Source organism: Schistocerca cancellata, chromosome 12 (assembly GCF_023864275.1).
Source record: "Schistocerca cancellata isolate TAMUIC-IGC-003103 chromosome 12, iqSchCanc2.1, whole genome shotgun sequence".
NCBI classification, from domain to species: domain Eukaryota; kingdom Metazoa; phylum Arthropoda; class Insecta; order Orthoptera; family Acrididae; genus Schistocerca; species Schistocerca cancellata.
In genome coordinates, this window is record NC_064637.1 from 63719128 (window position 1) to 63734617 (window position 15490).

The following is a 15490-nucleotide window of genomic DNA, read 5'->3' on the forward strand; positions in this document are numbered from 1 at the left end:
CTGAGGTACAGGTAAATGATAATTCTCCAATTAACGATTTGATTTTTGTTGATCAGAGGTAACAACTCGTAACTCTCAAGTGGTATAATTCCACATTTAGTAACGTTATTCTCGTCCTCAGGCGTAATCAGAGGAGACTTCGAACTCATCCCGTTTGACAGGCCTGCTGGCAAATACGTATATATGGGGGATGCGAAGTCCGGTGGATGTCACAGTTGCAAGCTCGCAGCCTCAGCATGGAAACCGCGGTGCCAGTCTTGGTGGCGCTCGCCTGCTTCATCGCTTCCCCAGGTACGTCTGACAGATCGCAGCTGGGCTGCATTTTTAGGGTTCTGTACCTCCTTCACTAAAAACAAGATTACTCTATTATTGTCTGCCGGTCGGTCCGGTTGTTCGGAAACCTTTTTCGCAGGCACGAGTAGACGTCTCAAGTTGACATTTGTGTCACGTATTGAAGCCTACGGTCCGTTGCAATGCAGGCATTTACGCCTCATACTTTGATACTCGCACACTCACTGACCACAACATGTAGGGTACTTCCTCCGACGTAGAATCGTGACATTTGGCAAGAAGAAAGGTTTCACTGTACAAGTAAAGGAAAAACCTCTTAATTTGTAATTACACTACTGGCCATTAAAATTGCTACACCAAGAAGAAATGCAGATGATAAACGGGTATTCATTGGACAAATATATTATACTACAACTGACATGTGATTACATTTTCACACAATTTGGGTGCATAGATCCTGAGAAATCAGTACCCAGAACAACCACCTCTGGCCGTAGTAACGGCCTTGATACGCCTGGGCATTGAGTCAAACAGAGCTGGGATAGCGTGTACAAGTACAGCTGCCCATGCAGCTTCAACACGATACCACAGTTTATCAAGAATAGTGACTGGCGTATTGTCACGAGCCAGTTGCTCGGCCACCATTGACCAGACGTTTTCAATTGGTGAGAGATCTGGAGAATGTACTGGCCAGGGCAGCAGTCGAACATTTTCTGTATCCAGAAAGGCCCGTACAGGACCTACAACATGCGGTAGTGCATTATCCTGCTGACATGTAGGGTTTCGCAGGGATCGAATGAAGGGTAGAGCCACGGGTCGTAACACATCTGAAATGTAACGTCCACTGTTCAAAGTGCCGTCAATGCCAACAAGAGGTGACCGAGACGTGTAACCAATGGCACCCCATCCCATCACGCCGGGTGATACGCCAGTATGGCGATGACGAATACACGCTTCCAATGTGCGTTCACAGCGATGTCGCCAAACACGGATGCGACCATCATGACGCTGTAAACAGAACCTCGGTTCGTCCGAAAAAATGCCGTTTTGCCATTCGTGCGCCCAGGTTCGTCGTCGAGTACACCATCGCAGGTGCTCCTGTCTGTGACGCAGCGTCAAGGGTAACCGCAGCCACGGTCTCCGAGCTGATAGTCCGTGCTGCTGCAAACGTCGTCGAACTGTTCGTGCAGATGGTTATTGTCTTTCAAACGTCCCCATTTGTTGACTCAGGGATCGAGATGTGGCTGCACGATCCGTTACAGCCATGCGGATAAGATGCCTGTCATGTCGACTGCTAGTGATACGAGGCCGTTGGGATCCAGCACGGCGTTCCGTATTACCCTCCTGAACCCACCGATTCCATATTCCGCTAACAGTCATTGGATCTCACCAACGCTACATGCAATGTCGCGATACGATAAACTGCAATCGCGATAGGCTACAATCCGACCTTTATCAAAGTCGGAAACGTGATGGTACGCATTTCTCCTCCTTACACGAGGCATCACAACAACGTTTCACGAGGCAACGCCGGTCAACTGCTGTTTGTATATGAGAAATCGGTTGGAAACTTTCCTCATGTCAGCACGCCAACATTGTATGAATGCTCTGAAAAGCTAATCATTTGCATATCACAGCATCTTCTTCCTGTCGGTTAAATTTCGCGTCTGTGGCACGTTATCTCCGTGATGTAGCAATTTTAATGGCCAGTAGTGTATATCACACGAAAAAAGATATTTATCTTGTCATTTGTTATTCGACTTGTAAGTAGAATGTAAAACATGTTAGAAAGTCTCGGAATCCCCAGGACTGATATCTGGCCAGTGTCAGTGTCGATAACAGGCAAAGCTAGTCTTTTCCCGGAATGTATGACCTGTCTCTATTCGTAGTTAAGTTTGTACAGAGGCCTCAGTGCGCGAGTCATAAACTCAAGTGGTCAATTTTTGTGTCATGGAGTGGGAGGAACAAACATCCACATCTACGCGTTACATACACAGTCTGCATACCACTGCATATCAGACCGAACTTCACACCTCGCCTCGTAAAAGGATTCCTTCCAGGTCCATTCGCGTTTATAGCGCCGGAAGAATGTCTGTTTGAATGCCTCAGTACGTCCTGTAAGTATCTCACCCCCTCGTAGAGAGCTGTTGTGTATTCCTCATTTAATATTGGTTCTTGCAACTCTGTTCAGTAATGGATTTTATACTACACACACCAGAAAAAGTTTTCGGGAACCTGTACAGAAAATTTGGAATAGACATCAACGTAATAATTATTTCCGCTCTTTTTATTGCTCATGAAAACCACACATTACATGTTTTACCACAACCTTCAGATGTGGTGGTCCATATTGCTGTACACACCGGTACTTCTAATACCCAGTAGCACGTCCTCTTGCATTGATGCATGCCTGTATTCGTCGTGGCATACTATCCACAAGTTCATCAATCTATTGTTGGTGCAGATTGTGCCACTCCTCAACGGCGATTTTGCGTAGATCCCTCAGAGTGGTTGGTGGTTCACTTCGTCCATAAACAGCCCTTTTCAATCAATCCCAGGCATCTTCGATAGGGTGCATGTCTGGAGAATGTGCAGGCCACTCTAGTCGAGCGTTGTCGTTATCCTGTAGCGAGTCATTCACAAGACGTGCACGGTGGGGGGCGAGAATTGTCGTCCGTGAAGAAGAATGACTCGCCAGTATGCTGCCAATGTGGATGGCATTCACGTATCGTACAGCCGTTTGTTGTTGTTGTTGTTGTTGTGGTCTTCAGTCCTGAGACTGGTTTGATGCAGCTCTCCATGCTACTCTATCCTGTGCAAGCTTCTTCATCTCCCAGTACCTACTGCAACCTACATCCTTCTGAATCTGCTTAGTGTATTCATCTCTTGGTCTCCCTCTACGATTTTTACCCTCCACGCTGCCCTCCAATGCTAAATTGGTGATCCCTTGATGCCTCAGAACATGTCCTACCAACCGATCCCTTCTTCTGGTCAAGTTGTGCCACAAACTTCTCTTCTCCCCAATCCTATTCAATACTTCCTCATTAGTTATGTGATCTACCCATCTAATCTTCAGCATTCTTCTGTAGCACCAAATTTCAAAAGCTTCTATTCTCTTCTTGTCCAAACTATTTACCGTCCATGTTTCACTTCCATACATGGCTACACTCCATACAAATACTTTCAGAAATGACTTCCTGACACTTAAATCTATACTCGATGTTAACAAATTTCTCTTCTTCAGAAACGCTTTCCTTGCCATTGCCAGTCTACATTTTATATCCTCTCTACTTCGTCCATCATCAGTTATTTTGCTCCCCAAATAGCAAAACTCCTTTACTACTTTAAGTGTCTCATTTCCTAATCTAATACCCTCAGCATCACCCGACTTAATTCGACTACATTCCATTATCCTCGTTTTGCTTTTGTTGATGTTCATCTTATATCCTCCCTTCAAGACACCATCCATTCCGTTCAACTGCTCTTCCAAGTCCTTAGGGCGCCTTAAATAACCACTAGCAGCGTACGTCGGCCCCACATAATGCCACCCCAAAACATCAGGGAACCTCCACCTTGCTGCACTTGCTGGACTGGGTCTAAGGCGTTCAGCCTGACTGGGTTGCCTCCAAATGCGTCTCCGACGATTGTCTGCTTGAAGGCGTATGCGACACTCATCGGTGAAAACGTGATGCCAATCCTGAGCGGTCCATTCGGCATGTTGTTTGGCCCATCTATACCGCGCTGCATGGTGTCGGCGTTGCAAAGATGGACCTCGCCGTGGAAGTAGGGAATGAAGCTGCGGATCATGCAGCCTATGGCGCACAGTTTGAGTCGTAACACGACGTCCTGTGGCTGCACGAAAAGCATTATTCAACATAGTGGCATTGCTGTGACGTTTCCTCCGAGCCATAATCCGTAGGGAGCGGTCATCCACTGCAGTAATAGCCCTTGGGAAGCCTGAGCGAGGCATGTCATCGACCTTGTCTCTCTGTATCTCCTCCATGTCCGAACAGCATCGCTTTGGTTCACTCCGAGAAGCCTGGACGCTTCCCTTGTTGAGAGGCCTTCCTGGCACAAAGTAACAATGCGAAAGCGATCGAACAGCGTTATTTCCCGTCTCGCATGGTTGAACTACAGACAACCGTAGCCCCTTCCTGGTGGAATGACGAACTGATTGGCTGTAGGACTCTCCGTGTAATAGGTGCTGCGTGATTGAACTACAGACTACACCAGCCGTATTCCTCCTTTCTGAATTGGATGAAGATTACACAGAGTCTGTATCATCATCGAAGACGATCTACGTTTGGATTAATGAATTTATACGTGGTCGGACAAGCAGAGAAGCCGAAGTGCGCTCCGGACATCCCATTGAAGTCGTGACACGGGAAGACATTGCCAAACTCCATGATACGGCGATCCAAGATTGCCGAAAAAACTTCGTGGGTTGCCGAGACTGTAGGTATCTCAACGTAGCGAATCCATAATATCCTGCACGGAGAAATGTCTATGAAGAAGCTGTGTGTGAGGTGGGTACCGCGATTGCTCACAGTCGACCAAAAGCACTTGCAGCACAAAATTTCACCACAATTTCTGGCGATGTTTAATCCCAATCCGAAAGACTTTCTGCGCCGATTTTTGACTGCTGGTCAGAACAATGGGCAAAGTCTGTCTAAAGTGCGCCGAAGGAGGTGAAGACCATTTTTTCAGCTAACTTGAAACTTTGATTTGCTGGGAAGAAATATTTATCAAAGGAAGGAGTGCTAATTGCAGTCAATCAGTATTTTGCAGTCTGACAGACCTTATCTTTCCGATTTGTTGAGAATGCTGGAGAATACCTGGACCAAGTGTACACCCCTCGAAGGAGAGTATTTCGAGAAGTTTGGTGAGGTGTCTAAGAAAAAAACATTTTTCCTTCCTTTTTAGCAGGATTACCATACCATCCTCGTGCATGAAATGCTTTTTGATGTACGCAACTTTTTGATCACCATGCATATTTCCAGATTCCTCATTTAATACTGGTTGGACGCTGATGACCACGCTGTTTAGCGCCCGAAAACCTCAAACCACACACACATTTAATACTGGTTACTGAATCTTTGTAACTAGGCTATTGTGGGCTAGTTGGTGCGCTGTCTACACCTTTTGTGTACTCTTTAATCTTAGCCATATTTGGCATGGATCACAGACACTTGGGAATATTAGAGGATGAGACGCCGCAGTCTCTGGCGGATAGAGGCTGCATTTTTTCAGTAACCTGCCAATCTTGACACCTACATTATCAGCTATTGAGCCTACAAAGTGGAGACGAATAGTTCGAGAATCGTGATTCGTCACTCCACACAACGTTTTTCCACTGTTCAATCGTCCAATGTTTACGCTCCTTACACGAAGCGAGACGTCGTTTGGCATTTACCGCCGTGACGTGTGGCTTTTGAGCAGCCGCTCGACCACGAAATCCAAGTTTTCTCACCTCCCGCCTAACTGTCGTAGTACTTGCAGTGGATCGTTATGCAGTTTGGAACTCCTGCGTGATGGTCTGGATAGATATCTGCCTATTGTACATTACGACCTTCTTCAACTGTCGGCGGTCTCTGTCAATCAAGAGACGAGGTCGGCCTGTACGCTTTTGTGCTGTACATTTTTCTTCACGTTTCCACTTCACTATCACATCGGAAGCAGTGGACCTAGGGATGTTTAGGAGCGTGGAAATCTCACGTACAGACGTGTGACACAGGTGACACCCATTCACCTGACCATGTTCGAAGTCTGAGTTCCGCGGAGCGCCCCGTTCTGCTCTCTCACGGTGTCTAGTGACTACTGAGGTCGCTGATACGGAGTGCCTGGCAATAGGTGGCAGCACAATGCACATGATATGAGAAACTTATGTTGTTGGGGGTTTTGTATTATAGCGAAATATGGGAGAAAGTGTCACTGAAATGATACAGGATTTGGGCTGGAAATCATTACAAGAAAGGCGTTTTTTGTTGCGATGGAATCTTCTCACGAAATTCCAATCACCATCTTTCTCCTCCGAATGCGAATGCCTTTGGTTAGCCTTCCTCACAACATTTTCTATGTGTTCTTTCCAATTTAAGTTGTTCGTAATTGTAATACCTAGGTATTTAGTCGAATTTACGGCTTTTAGATTAACTGATTTATCGTGTAACCGAAGTTTATTGAGTTCCTTTTAGCATGTGGATGAGCTCACACTTTTCGTTATTTAGGGTCAACTGCCACTTTTCGCACCATTCAGATATTTTTTCTAAATCGTTTTGCAGTTTGTTTTGATCTTCTGATGGCTCTATTAGTCGATAAAGAACAGCGTCATCCGCAAACAAACGAAGACGGCTGCTCAGATTGTCTGCCAAATCGTTTATATAGATAAGGCACAGCAAAGGGCCTATAACACTACCTATGGGAAGGCCAGAAATCACTTCTGTTATACTCGATGACTTTCCGTCAATTACTACGAACTGTAACCTTTCTGACAGGAAATCGCAAATCCAGTCACATAACTGAGACGATATTCCATAATCACGCATTTTCACTAAGAGCCGCTTGTGTGGTACAGTGTCAAAAGCCTTCCGGAAATCCAGAAATACGGAATCGATCTGAAATCCCTTGTCAATAGCGCTCAGGACTTCATGTGAATAAAGAGCTAGTTGTGTTCCACAAGAACGATGTTTTCTAAACCCATGTTGACTGTGTGTTAATAGACAGTTTGCTTCGAGGTAATTCATAATGTTCGAACACAATATATGTTCTATAATCCTGCTGCATATCGACGTTAACGATATGGGCTTGTAATTTAGTGTATTACTCCTACTACCTTTCTTGAATATTGGTGTGACCTGTGCAACTTTCCAGTCTTTGGGTACGGATCCTTCGTCGAGCGAACAGTGTTGCATGTCTGCACTTTGTGCTCACTGCAGCGCTGGAACGCTCAGTGTTTGACCGGTCAGGGCTCGCCTGTTGACGGGGGGACCGAGCAGCTCGTGTCCGGCCCCACACCACTCGGCTCGGTCACGTACTCGCCCCACGTCTGTTGTCCGGATTCCGGACACGCGGATAACCGAGCATGACCGGTCACCGCTGACGTCTCACCTCCCTGCTCTGTACTGGACAAATCCAACGCCTCTCTCTCTCTCTCTCTCTCTCTCTCTCTCTCTCTCTCTCTCTCTCTCTCTCTCTCTCTCTCTCTTTTAATACAAAAGTAACATTTCCAAGAACGGGTACGTGACACAGCTAACTTCATAAGGCACCTGGAAAGTAAAATGATATTTCAATACAATCGCGGATAGAAGACGAGTCTCATTTCCAGACAAAAGAGATATTTTTCCTTTCATTTATAGGAAACATTAAATAAGTGCTTTCCCTGTAATCTAGAAGACAACCGTCTTCATAAAGAAAGCATACAAAGAACATTAAACATTTACAGACGTAACTTGTCATACGTTTCAATTGTTTGCAAAAGAAACAAAATTATAGTTATTGTTGATCAGCAGTAAATCACTAACGCGTTCCGGATTTAATTGGCTGCGGCAATTTGTTAGTAACATGCCGGCTTTACTAAAGCACCTTTCACTAGGTGTGCTCGTTGCTGGGATACATAAAATACGTCTTGCAACTGCAGCCAAACCTGGCAGATCTGTTTCGTGTCTGCTCCACCACTTTAAGATGTCATCGTCATCTCCGGGGTGCATTAAAATGTACAGATCTACTTCATCTGCCGCGGATGATCTGTTCTTCCTCCGTTCCTTGAAACGAGCTCTCTTTCTGCGTGGCGATGACACAGTACTTGAAGGATCTATGATAATAAACAAAAGAGACAAGTAATACAGAACTGATATGGAAATCATCGAAACATTCCCGTAAGAGAACGATGACCTCGCTGTTTGGTCTCTCCCCGCAAACAACCCGACCCCCGTTCCCATAAAAACGAGATGTTTTGCGTTAATGAAATATTATACGAGTCACAACATTCCCGTTTCTCTATAATACACTTTCCACTAACTATGCAAAAACGATTATGTTATTGATTGAATGTTGTACCTGCGTACGTAGCACACATTTGTCGCACATTGTTAAGAATTTCCTGTTTTTCACTTATTTCAAGCATATTAAGATAACGGAAGGACGGCCAAAGAAACGATCTTTGTGAGGTTTCTTGCAGCTCTGTTTCTTTTGTAACAGTTGTGTTACTAAATGTGACACTTCTGTCACTCAGTGTAACTGGGTTTTCTCTTTTGATGCTGTCAATTGTCAGGATGAGCATTCTAAAGCATTCTGTCAGGGTGAAAATATTAAATAACTTAACTTTTCTCTCTTAACAACATGTGGGCAGGGTGGGTTCTTCCTTGGCTCGGCTATGAGGTCGAATGAAACATCATTTTTACATAAGATAACTTTTATTGAAGATTTGTACAACTGTATCTTACGGGATGTTCTGGTTCGGAGAGCGGCAGCTGTGTCGTTTGTGAAGTCTTCTGCTGCGGCAGCGGCGGCGGCGGCGGCGGCGGCGGCGTCTGATTACGCGTAGCGGTGTGTATCTCGTGTCGCCGTCTCGCCCAGCTGACTGGAGACGCGCAGCGCGAGGTGGCCCGTTTAATTATTGCGAGCGAAGTCGTGCATCGGATGGTGATACCTTGGATGTGGCGTCCCAGTGTTTCTCTTCTCTAAGCGGCCGCGTGTGTTGTGCGTCGGCCAGCGGAGCGGCGCGGCGGGGGAAGGCCAGTGTCCCGAACTCGAACCACGGACTCCCGCTTGCCAGTCTTCGGCTGTCAGGTCTTCATCCCAGCTCACAGGTGACTGCGGAGGTGAGGCCGTCTCCTTCCCGTCCTCACGAGTCACCCGGGTACGTAAAAATCAGGTTTCAAATACCTTTTAACTTCTGTCTTCTGGCGCCGCGGCTGCTGCTTGCTATTCCATTACAGCGGCGGACTTGTTGCGTCTGTGCATGATGCAGTCTCTTCTTGCATGACGGTCTTCAGCACCGAAACTGACTGAAAACTACTGCTACTCTTCTCTTCTTCCTTCGTCTTCTTCGTCTCCGTCTCCGTCTGTCTGGCCCACTGCGTCTCGCGTATTTATTCACTTCAGTTTACTGGAGGTGAACGACTTTACGGTCATTGCCTCTTCTGTCACGTTGAGAAGCTCCTCGAAGAATCTTCTTAACGTCGGTCATTGGCTCTTGGAATGTAGGCGAGGGCCTTTGATCCCATGTGACGACTGAGAAACACGTGAGCCGGTCATTGCCTCTTCTGTCACGTTGAAAAGCTTCTCGAAGAGTCTTCTTAACGTCAGTCATTGGCTCTTGGGATGTAGGCGAGGGCATTTGCTCACATGCGACAACTGAGAAGCACGTGAGCCGGTCGGGCGATGCCCTGACGGCTGAATCGACAGCGTCCGCATATGTGGAACTTGCTGACTTCACGGTCATCGTCTCTTCTGCTCTGCTGTTCTGCCCGCTGTTTGCCAGTATGTAACTCTCTAAACTAAACCAAGTCTTTCATTTATATTCTAATTTCTAGTTCACTTTGATTTCACTAATTTATTTGGTTAAGTACCACTCAACACTTTAAATGAGTGGTTCCCGACTGAAAAAACAATAAAGTGGAGCAGTTTATGCACGATACGTACCAAGTAGACGCAATGTTTTCATCTACAACCAACAGAAATGTACTCCACACTTGGCTTTTTAGACCTTCCCGTTTCTTTAATGTGTAAACATTGGTTTCAATCTTACGTCTTACTACACTGGCTTCCTCACGCCGCATGATTACAGAGAGAGACACACCACAAATAAGAAGCCCGTACTGGCTGCAGTGTCACACGGATAATGACACGTGTAATGTGTTTGAAGTTATGTGCTACGTATTCGGTCACGGCATCTATGCTCGGTCACAAGAACTAGCGCGGGTGGCCTGTCCAGTCAGGGTGTGCTCGCCCCACCTCGTATTTTGTGCTCGCTTACTCGGTCATGCAGGACACTAGTGCACACCGTTCCTCAGTGGGACAAAACCGATACTCTGTCGATGTGTACTACTTTGCCGTTGCCAAAGGGAGGCTCACCGACCAGCTGATGGCCATACACTGAACAGAGTGTTGTTTGGTTCTCTTCACAGTGCTGGGAGTCTCCTACCTGGACGGGGCATTCTTGAACGCGACGCGGCCCATCCCGCCTCTGGATCAGCTGTACTACTACCCCGTCGCCAATGGGACGGCCACCAAGCAGCTGATTACCGATGGTGTGGTATCTTACTTGGCCACCATGGACGAGGGCACCGGGTACCAGGGAGGAAACTCGGGCAATGGAGTCCTCCTAACCATGGAACACCTGCAGCAGGGCATCGACCGCGCAGCCTGGGAAATAAGCACCGGCGTCAACACCTCGTTCGACTTTGTGCTCCCAGGAATGACTATGTGTTACTGGAACTTCACGAATGCTGTGCTGGCCGGGCTGAATTCCACAGAAGAGGTAAGCTTCCAACCGAGAAACACTTGCCGGTTTCCACAGCTAACAACAACCACAAGAACAACACTGAAAAATAAGGGATAAACATTCAAAATAATCTGTTAATCTTAAAAACGCAATTATGTCACGCAGTGAATTACAAGTAAAAATAGCCTACACAAAAAATATCGACAGAGCAAGGCTGTTAATTCTAATTAGACAATTTACGGTAGAATTTGGCGTGTCGGAGAGTCCCTCGTAATTCTTGTACAGGTTTGACATACTTCGGAATAAATGATGCTGAGACTATTACTATTAAATCTGCTAGGAAGTTTCACTTCTCAAACTGTACCTGTGGTGTCACCGCCAGACACCACACTTGCTAGGTGGTAGCCTTTAAATCGGCCGCGGTCCGTTAGTATACGTCGGACCCGCGTGTCGCCACTATCAGTGATTGCAGACCGAGCGCCGCCACACGGCAGGTCTAGAGAGACTTCCTAGCACTCGCCCAGTTGTACAGACGACTTTGCTAGCGATGGTTCACTGACAAATTACGCTCTCATTTGCCGAGACGATAGCTAGCATAGCCTTCAGCTATGTCATTTGCTACGACCTAGCAAGGCGCCATTACCAGTTACTATTGATGCTGTAAAACATGTACCGTCAAGAGCGATGTTCACCATTTATGGATTAAAGTTAAGTATTCCACAGCTACGTCCTTTTTTGACCTGTTCCAGACCTCACGCCAGCCTGCGTGAGCTAAAACGCGTGCCTTTCGGCTTCCTCTCATAGTGGGTTGGCTCTCTTGCCAATACACAACAGTACCATCACTTATTTTTCTATATTATTACTACGTGTACGGTTAAATAGCTGCTGGCTGAATTCATGTGGCGAGATGCACTCATGAGCCAAAATATTACAACCGGTGGCCACCGCAACACTGAGTGCCATCTGGTGTCGTTGTGGGGGAACTGAAGGCCACAGATGGGGAACCCCACTGACATAATGTGCTTTGTTCAAAATGTTCGAATGTGTGTGAAATCTTATGGTTAACTGCTAAGGTCATCAGTCCCTAAGCTTACACACTACTTAACCTACATTATCCTAAGGACAAACACACACACTCATGCCCGAGGGAGGACTCGAACCTCCGCTGGGACCAGCCGCACAGTCCATGACTGCAGCGCCTCAGACCACTCGGCTAATCCCGCGCGGCTATGTGCTTTGACAAGGGGCAAATTGTTCCGGGCTGACATCTGGGAACGACATTCCCGCAAATGGCGAACCTGGTCAGCTGTTCTCATTCTGCCATCTTGCGACTGTGTGGAAAGCGGGTTATGGATGGGGAAACTGTAGGTGGGCGACAAGGTGTTGAACGTCAACTATCCCTCAAAGAATTTGGGGGTCTGCAGCCTGCCCACAATGTGAAACAGAATAGGAGGCCATCTGTGGCAGATCTGGTGGCAGAGTGCAGTACTGGTGTTGGCGCAGGTGTTTCAACATTGTTGAAAATGGGGATCTGCGAGCAGACAACTCATCTCTTCATCATGAATGTTGGTTCGGCCATTTTTAAACCCAATGCACCATTTCCATTTGGATGTCAGCTTTGATGACGGCGCGGAACTCCAGGTGGGCGTGACCCACTGGCTGAAGTCTCAGGCGACAGAATTTTACGACGAAGGTCTTTCAGAGCTTGTCCACCGCTATGATAAGTGCCTCAATGTGTTTGCTGACTACGTGGAAAAGTAGTATGTCAGTCGCTTTTTGTTCCCAAGTCGACCAAATGGCATTGCCAGTTTACCGAGGGCACGGTATCATTGAGACTGGAATGTAATGTGATCAGTGTAAGTGTTTCATCTGACCGAATGGATCATGTTTCTTGTTAAACCAGGTCGATTTTCTTGTCCGAATTGCTGGCTGACACAAGAACCCATGTCACGGGCGGAGGTTAGTGAGGGCTGTACTATGATGTGTCATCTGTTGTAGTAATCAATGCCACCTTGACAGCTCTGCACTACATGGACATTACTGCACCCTCTACTGCTTGATGTCTTCTTCAATGGTACTGTCTGTGCCAAAATATCAGAGTCGTGCTATGGAGCTCGAGTCGGATGATAGAGAACTCATGTTGATATCTTCATCATCAAATTTCCCTGATCTGAATGTAATAGTACATGTCTGGGATGCTATGGAGTGCCTGTTCTGTGCCCATCAGTCCATAATTTACAGGAACTTTGTGTCCTGCACACTGACAACTGGTGCTACATATTCATATTCCAGAATCCCTACAAGGACTTGTGAAATGTACGTCATGCAGAATGGCTGTAGCATTTTTTTTTTTTTTTTTTTTGTCATCAGTCTACTGACTGGTTTGATGCGGCCCGCCACGAATTCCTTTCCTGTGCTAACCTCTTCATCTCAGAGAAGCACTTGCAACCTACGTCCTCAATTATTTGCTTGACATATTCCAATCTCTGTCTTCCTCTACAGTTTTTGCCCTCTACAGCTCCCTCTAGTACCATGGAAGTCATTCCCTCATGTCTTAGCAGATGTCCTAACATCCTGTCCCTTCTCCTTATCAGTGTTTTCCACATATTCCTTTCCTCTCCGATTCTGCGTAGAACCTCCTCATTCCTTACCTTATCTGTCCACCTAATTTTCAACATTCGTCTACAGCACCACATCTCAAATGCTTCGATTCTCTTCTGTTCCGGTTTTCGCACAGTCCATGTTTCACTACCGTACAATGCTGTACTCCAGACGTACATCCTCAGAAATTTCTTCCTCAAGTTAAGGCCGGTATTTGATATTAGTAGACTTCTCTTGGCCAGAAATGCCTTTTTTGCCATAGCGAGTCTGCTTTTGATGTCCTCCTTGCTCCGTCCGTCATTATTTTACTGCCTAGGTAGCAGAATTCCCTAACTTCATTGACTTCGTGACCATCAATCCTGATGTTAAGTTTCTCGCTGTTCTCATTTCTACTACTTCTCATTACCTTCGTCTTTCTCCGATTTACTCTCAAACCATACTGTGTACTCATTAGACTGTTCATTCCGTTCAGCAGATCATTTAATTCTTCTTCACTTTCACTCACGATAGCAATGTCATCAGCGAATCGTATCATTGATATCCTTTCACCTTGTATTTTAATTCCACTCCTGAACCTTTCTTTTATTTCCATCATTGCTTCCTCGATGTACAGATTGAAGAGTAGGGGCGAAAGGCTACAGCCTTGTCTTACACCCTTCTTAATACGAGCACTTCGTTCTTGACCGTCCACTCTTATTATTCCCTCTTGGTTGTTGTACATATTGTATATGACCCGTCTCTCCCTATAGCTTACCCCTACTTTTTTCAGTATCTCGAACAGCTTGCACCATTTTATATTGTCGAACGCTTTTTCCAGGTCGACAAATCCTATGAAAGTGTCTTGATTTTTCTTTAGCCTTGCTTCCATTATTAGCCGTAACGTCAGAATTGCCTCTCTCGTCCCTTTACTTTTCCTAAAGCCAAACTGATCGTCACCTAGCGCATTCTCAATTTTCTTTTCCATTCTTCTGTATATTATTCTTGTAAGCAGCTTCGATGCATGAGCTGTTAAGCTGATTGTGCGATAATTCTCGCACTTGTCAGCTCTTGCCGTCTTCGGAATTGTGTGGATGATGCTTTTCCGAAAGTCAGATGGTATGTCGCCAGACTCATATATTCTACACGGCAACTTGAATAGTCGTTTTGTTGCCACTTCCCCCAATGATTTTAGAAATTCTGATGGAATGTTATCTATCCCTTCTGCCTTATTTGACCGTAAGTCCTCCAAAGCTCTTTTAAATTCCGATTCTAATACTGGATCCCCTATCTCTTCTAAATCGACTCCTGTTTCTTCTTCTATCACATCAGACAAATCTTCACCCTCATAGAGGCTTTGAATGTATTCATTTCACCTATCTGCTCTCTCCTCTGCATTTAACAGTGGAATTCCCGTTGCACTCTTAATGTTACCACCGTTGCTTTTAATGTCACCAAAGGTTGTTTTGACTTTCCTGTAGTACTGCATGGCAAATGATCAACATAATGTTCCATCTAATCACAGTGTATTAAGTCGAAACGCAAATTATTTAATTACTGTACAGTGTAGAGTTTCTGGCGGTAGGTTATTATCTGGATGGTGACCGATAGTGGCTCAAGAATACATCATTCACAGTCACCCCCTTAATTAGGAAACAAGGTACAGCACTTATAGCTTCATTCTCTAGTAGCAGTGCCTCTTCAACGTGTGATGACAACATCGACATCAGTCATGCTGAGCGGATGGGCAGTCAGCAGCCAGCTGGCGCCTGTGCTGTATTGAGAACGTGTGACGTCTGTTGTGTAACTTGCAGAGAAAAACATCCCCCAGTGGTGGTGTCTGCCCTTGTGAACAGAGGTGTACAATGTCAGCTCGCCTGCACAGTCTCAGGTGCTTGGACCACTGCACCACCTCAAACGGGTGCAGAAGTCCAGTCGTGGCTACGGGAGCCTGAAAGCTGCCCAGCAGCTCGATGACGCTAATTCCAGAGGAGTGGACACAGGACCAAGAGTCATCGATAGTGGAGCTCGATTCTCATGGTCGTTTCTTGCAAATCCATGTCACCCCTGGTATGGACTTCCATACATGGCAGCCGTTTGCAGACTGGAAAGCCTTCGAGTACAGATGATGGGTATTTACACTACTGGCCACTAAAATTGCTACACCAAGAAGAAATGCAG

At 46.1% G+C, this 15490-nt stretch overlaps 1 protein-coding gene across 1 annotated transcript in view; it reads left to right on the plus strand.

The window, feature by feature from the left end:
• Nucleotides 1–226: 226 nt before the first annotated feature.
• Nucleotides 227–15490, plus strand: part of LOC126109844 (uncharacterized) — a 29707-nt gene continuing 14443 nt past the window's right edge. The window contains exons 1-2 of the mRNA XM_049914902.1: nt 227–291; nt 10416–10768. Coding sequence (XP_049770859.1) covers nt 237–291; nt 10416–10768 — 408 coding nt within the window. The 5' untranslated portion in view covers nt 227–236. The remainder of the gene's footprint in view (nt 292–10415; nt 10769–15490) is intronic.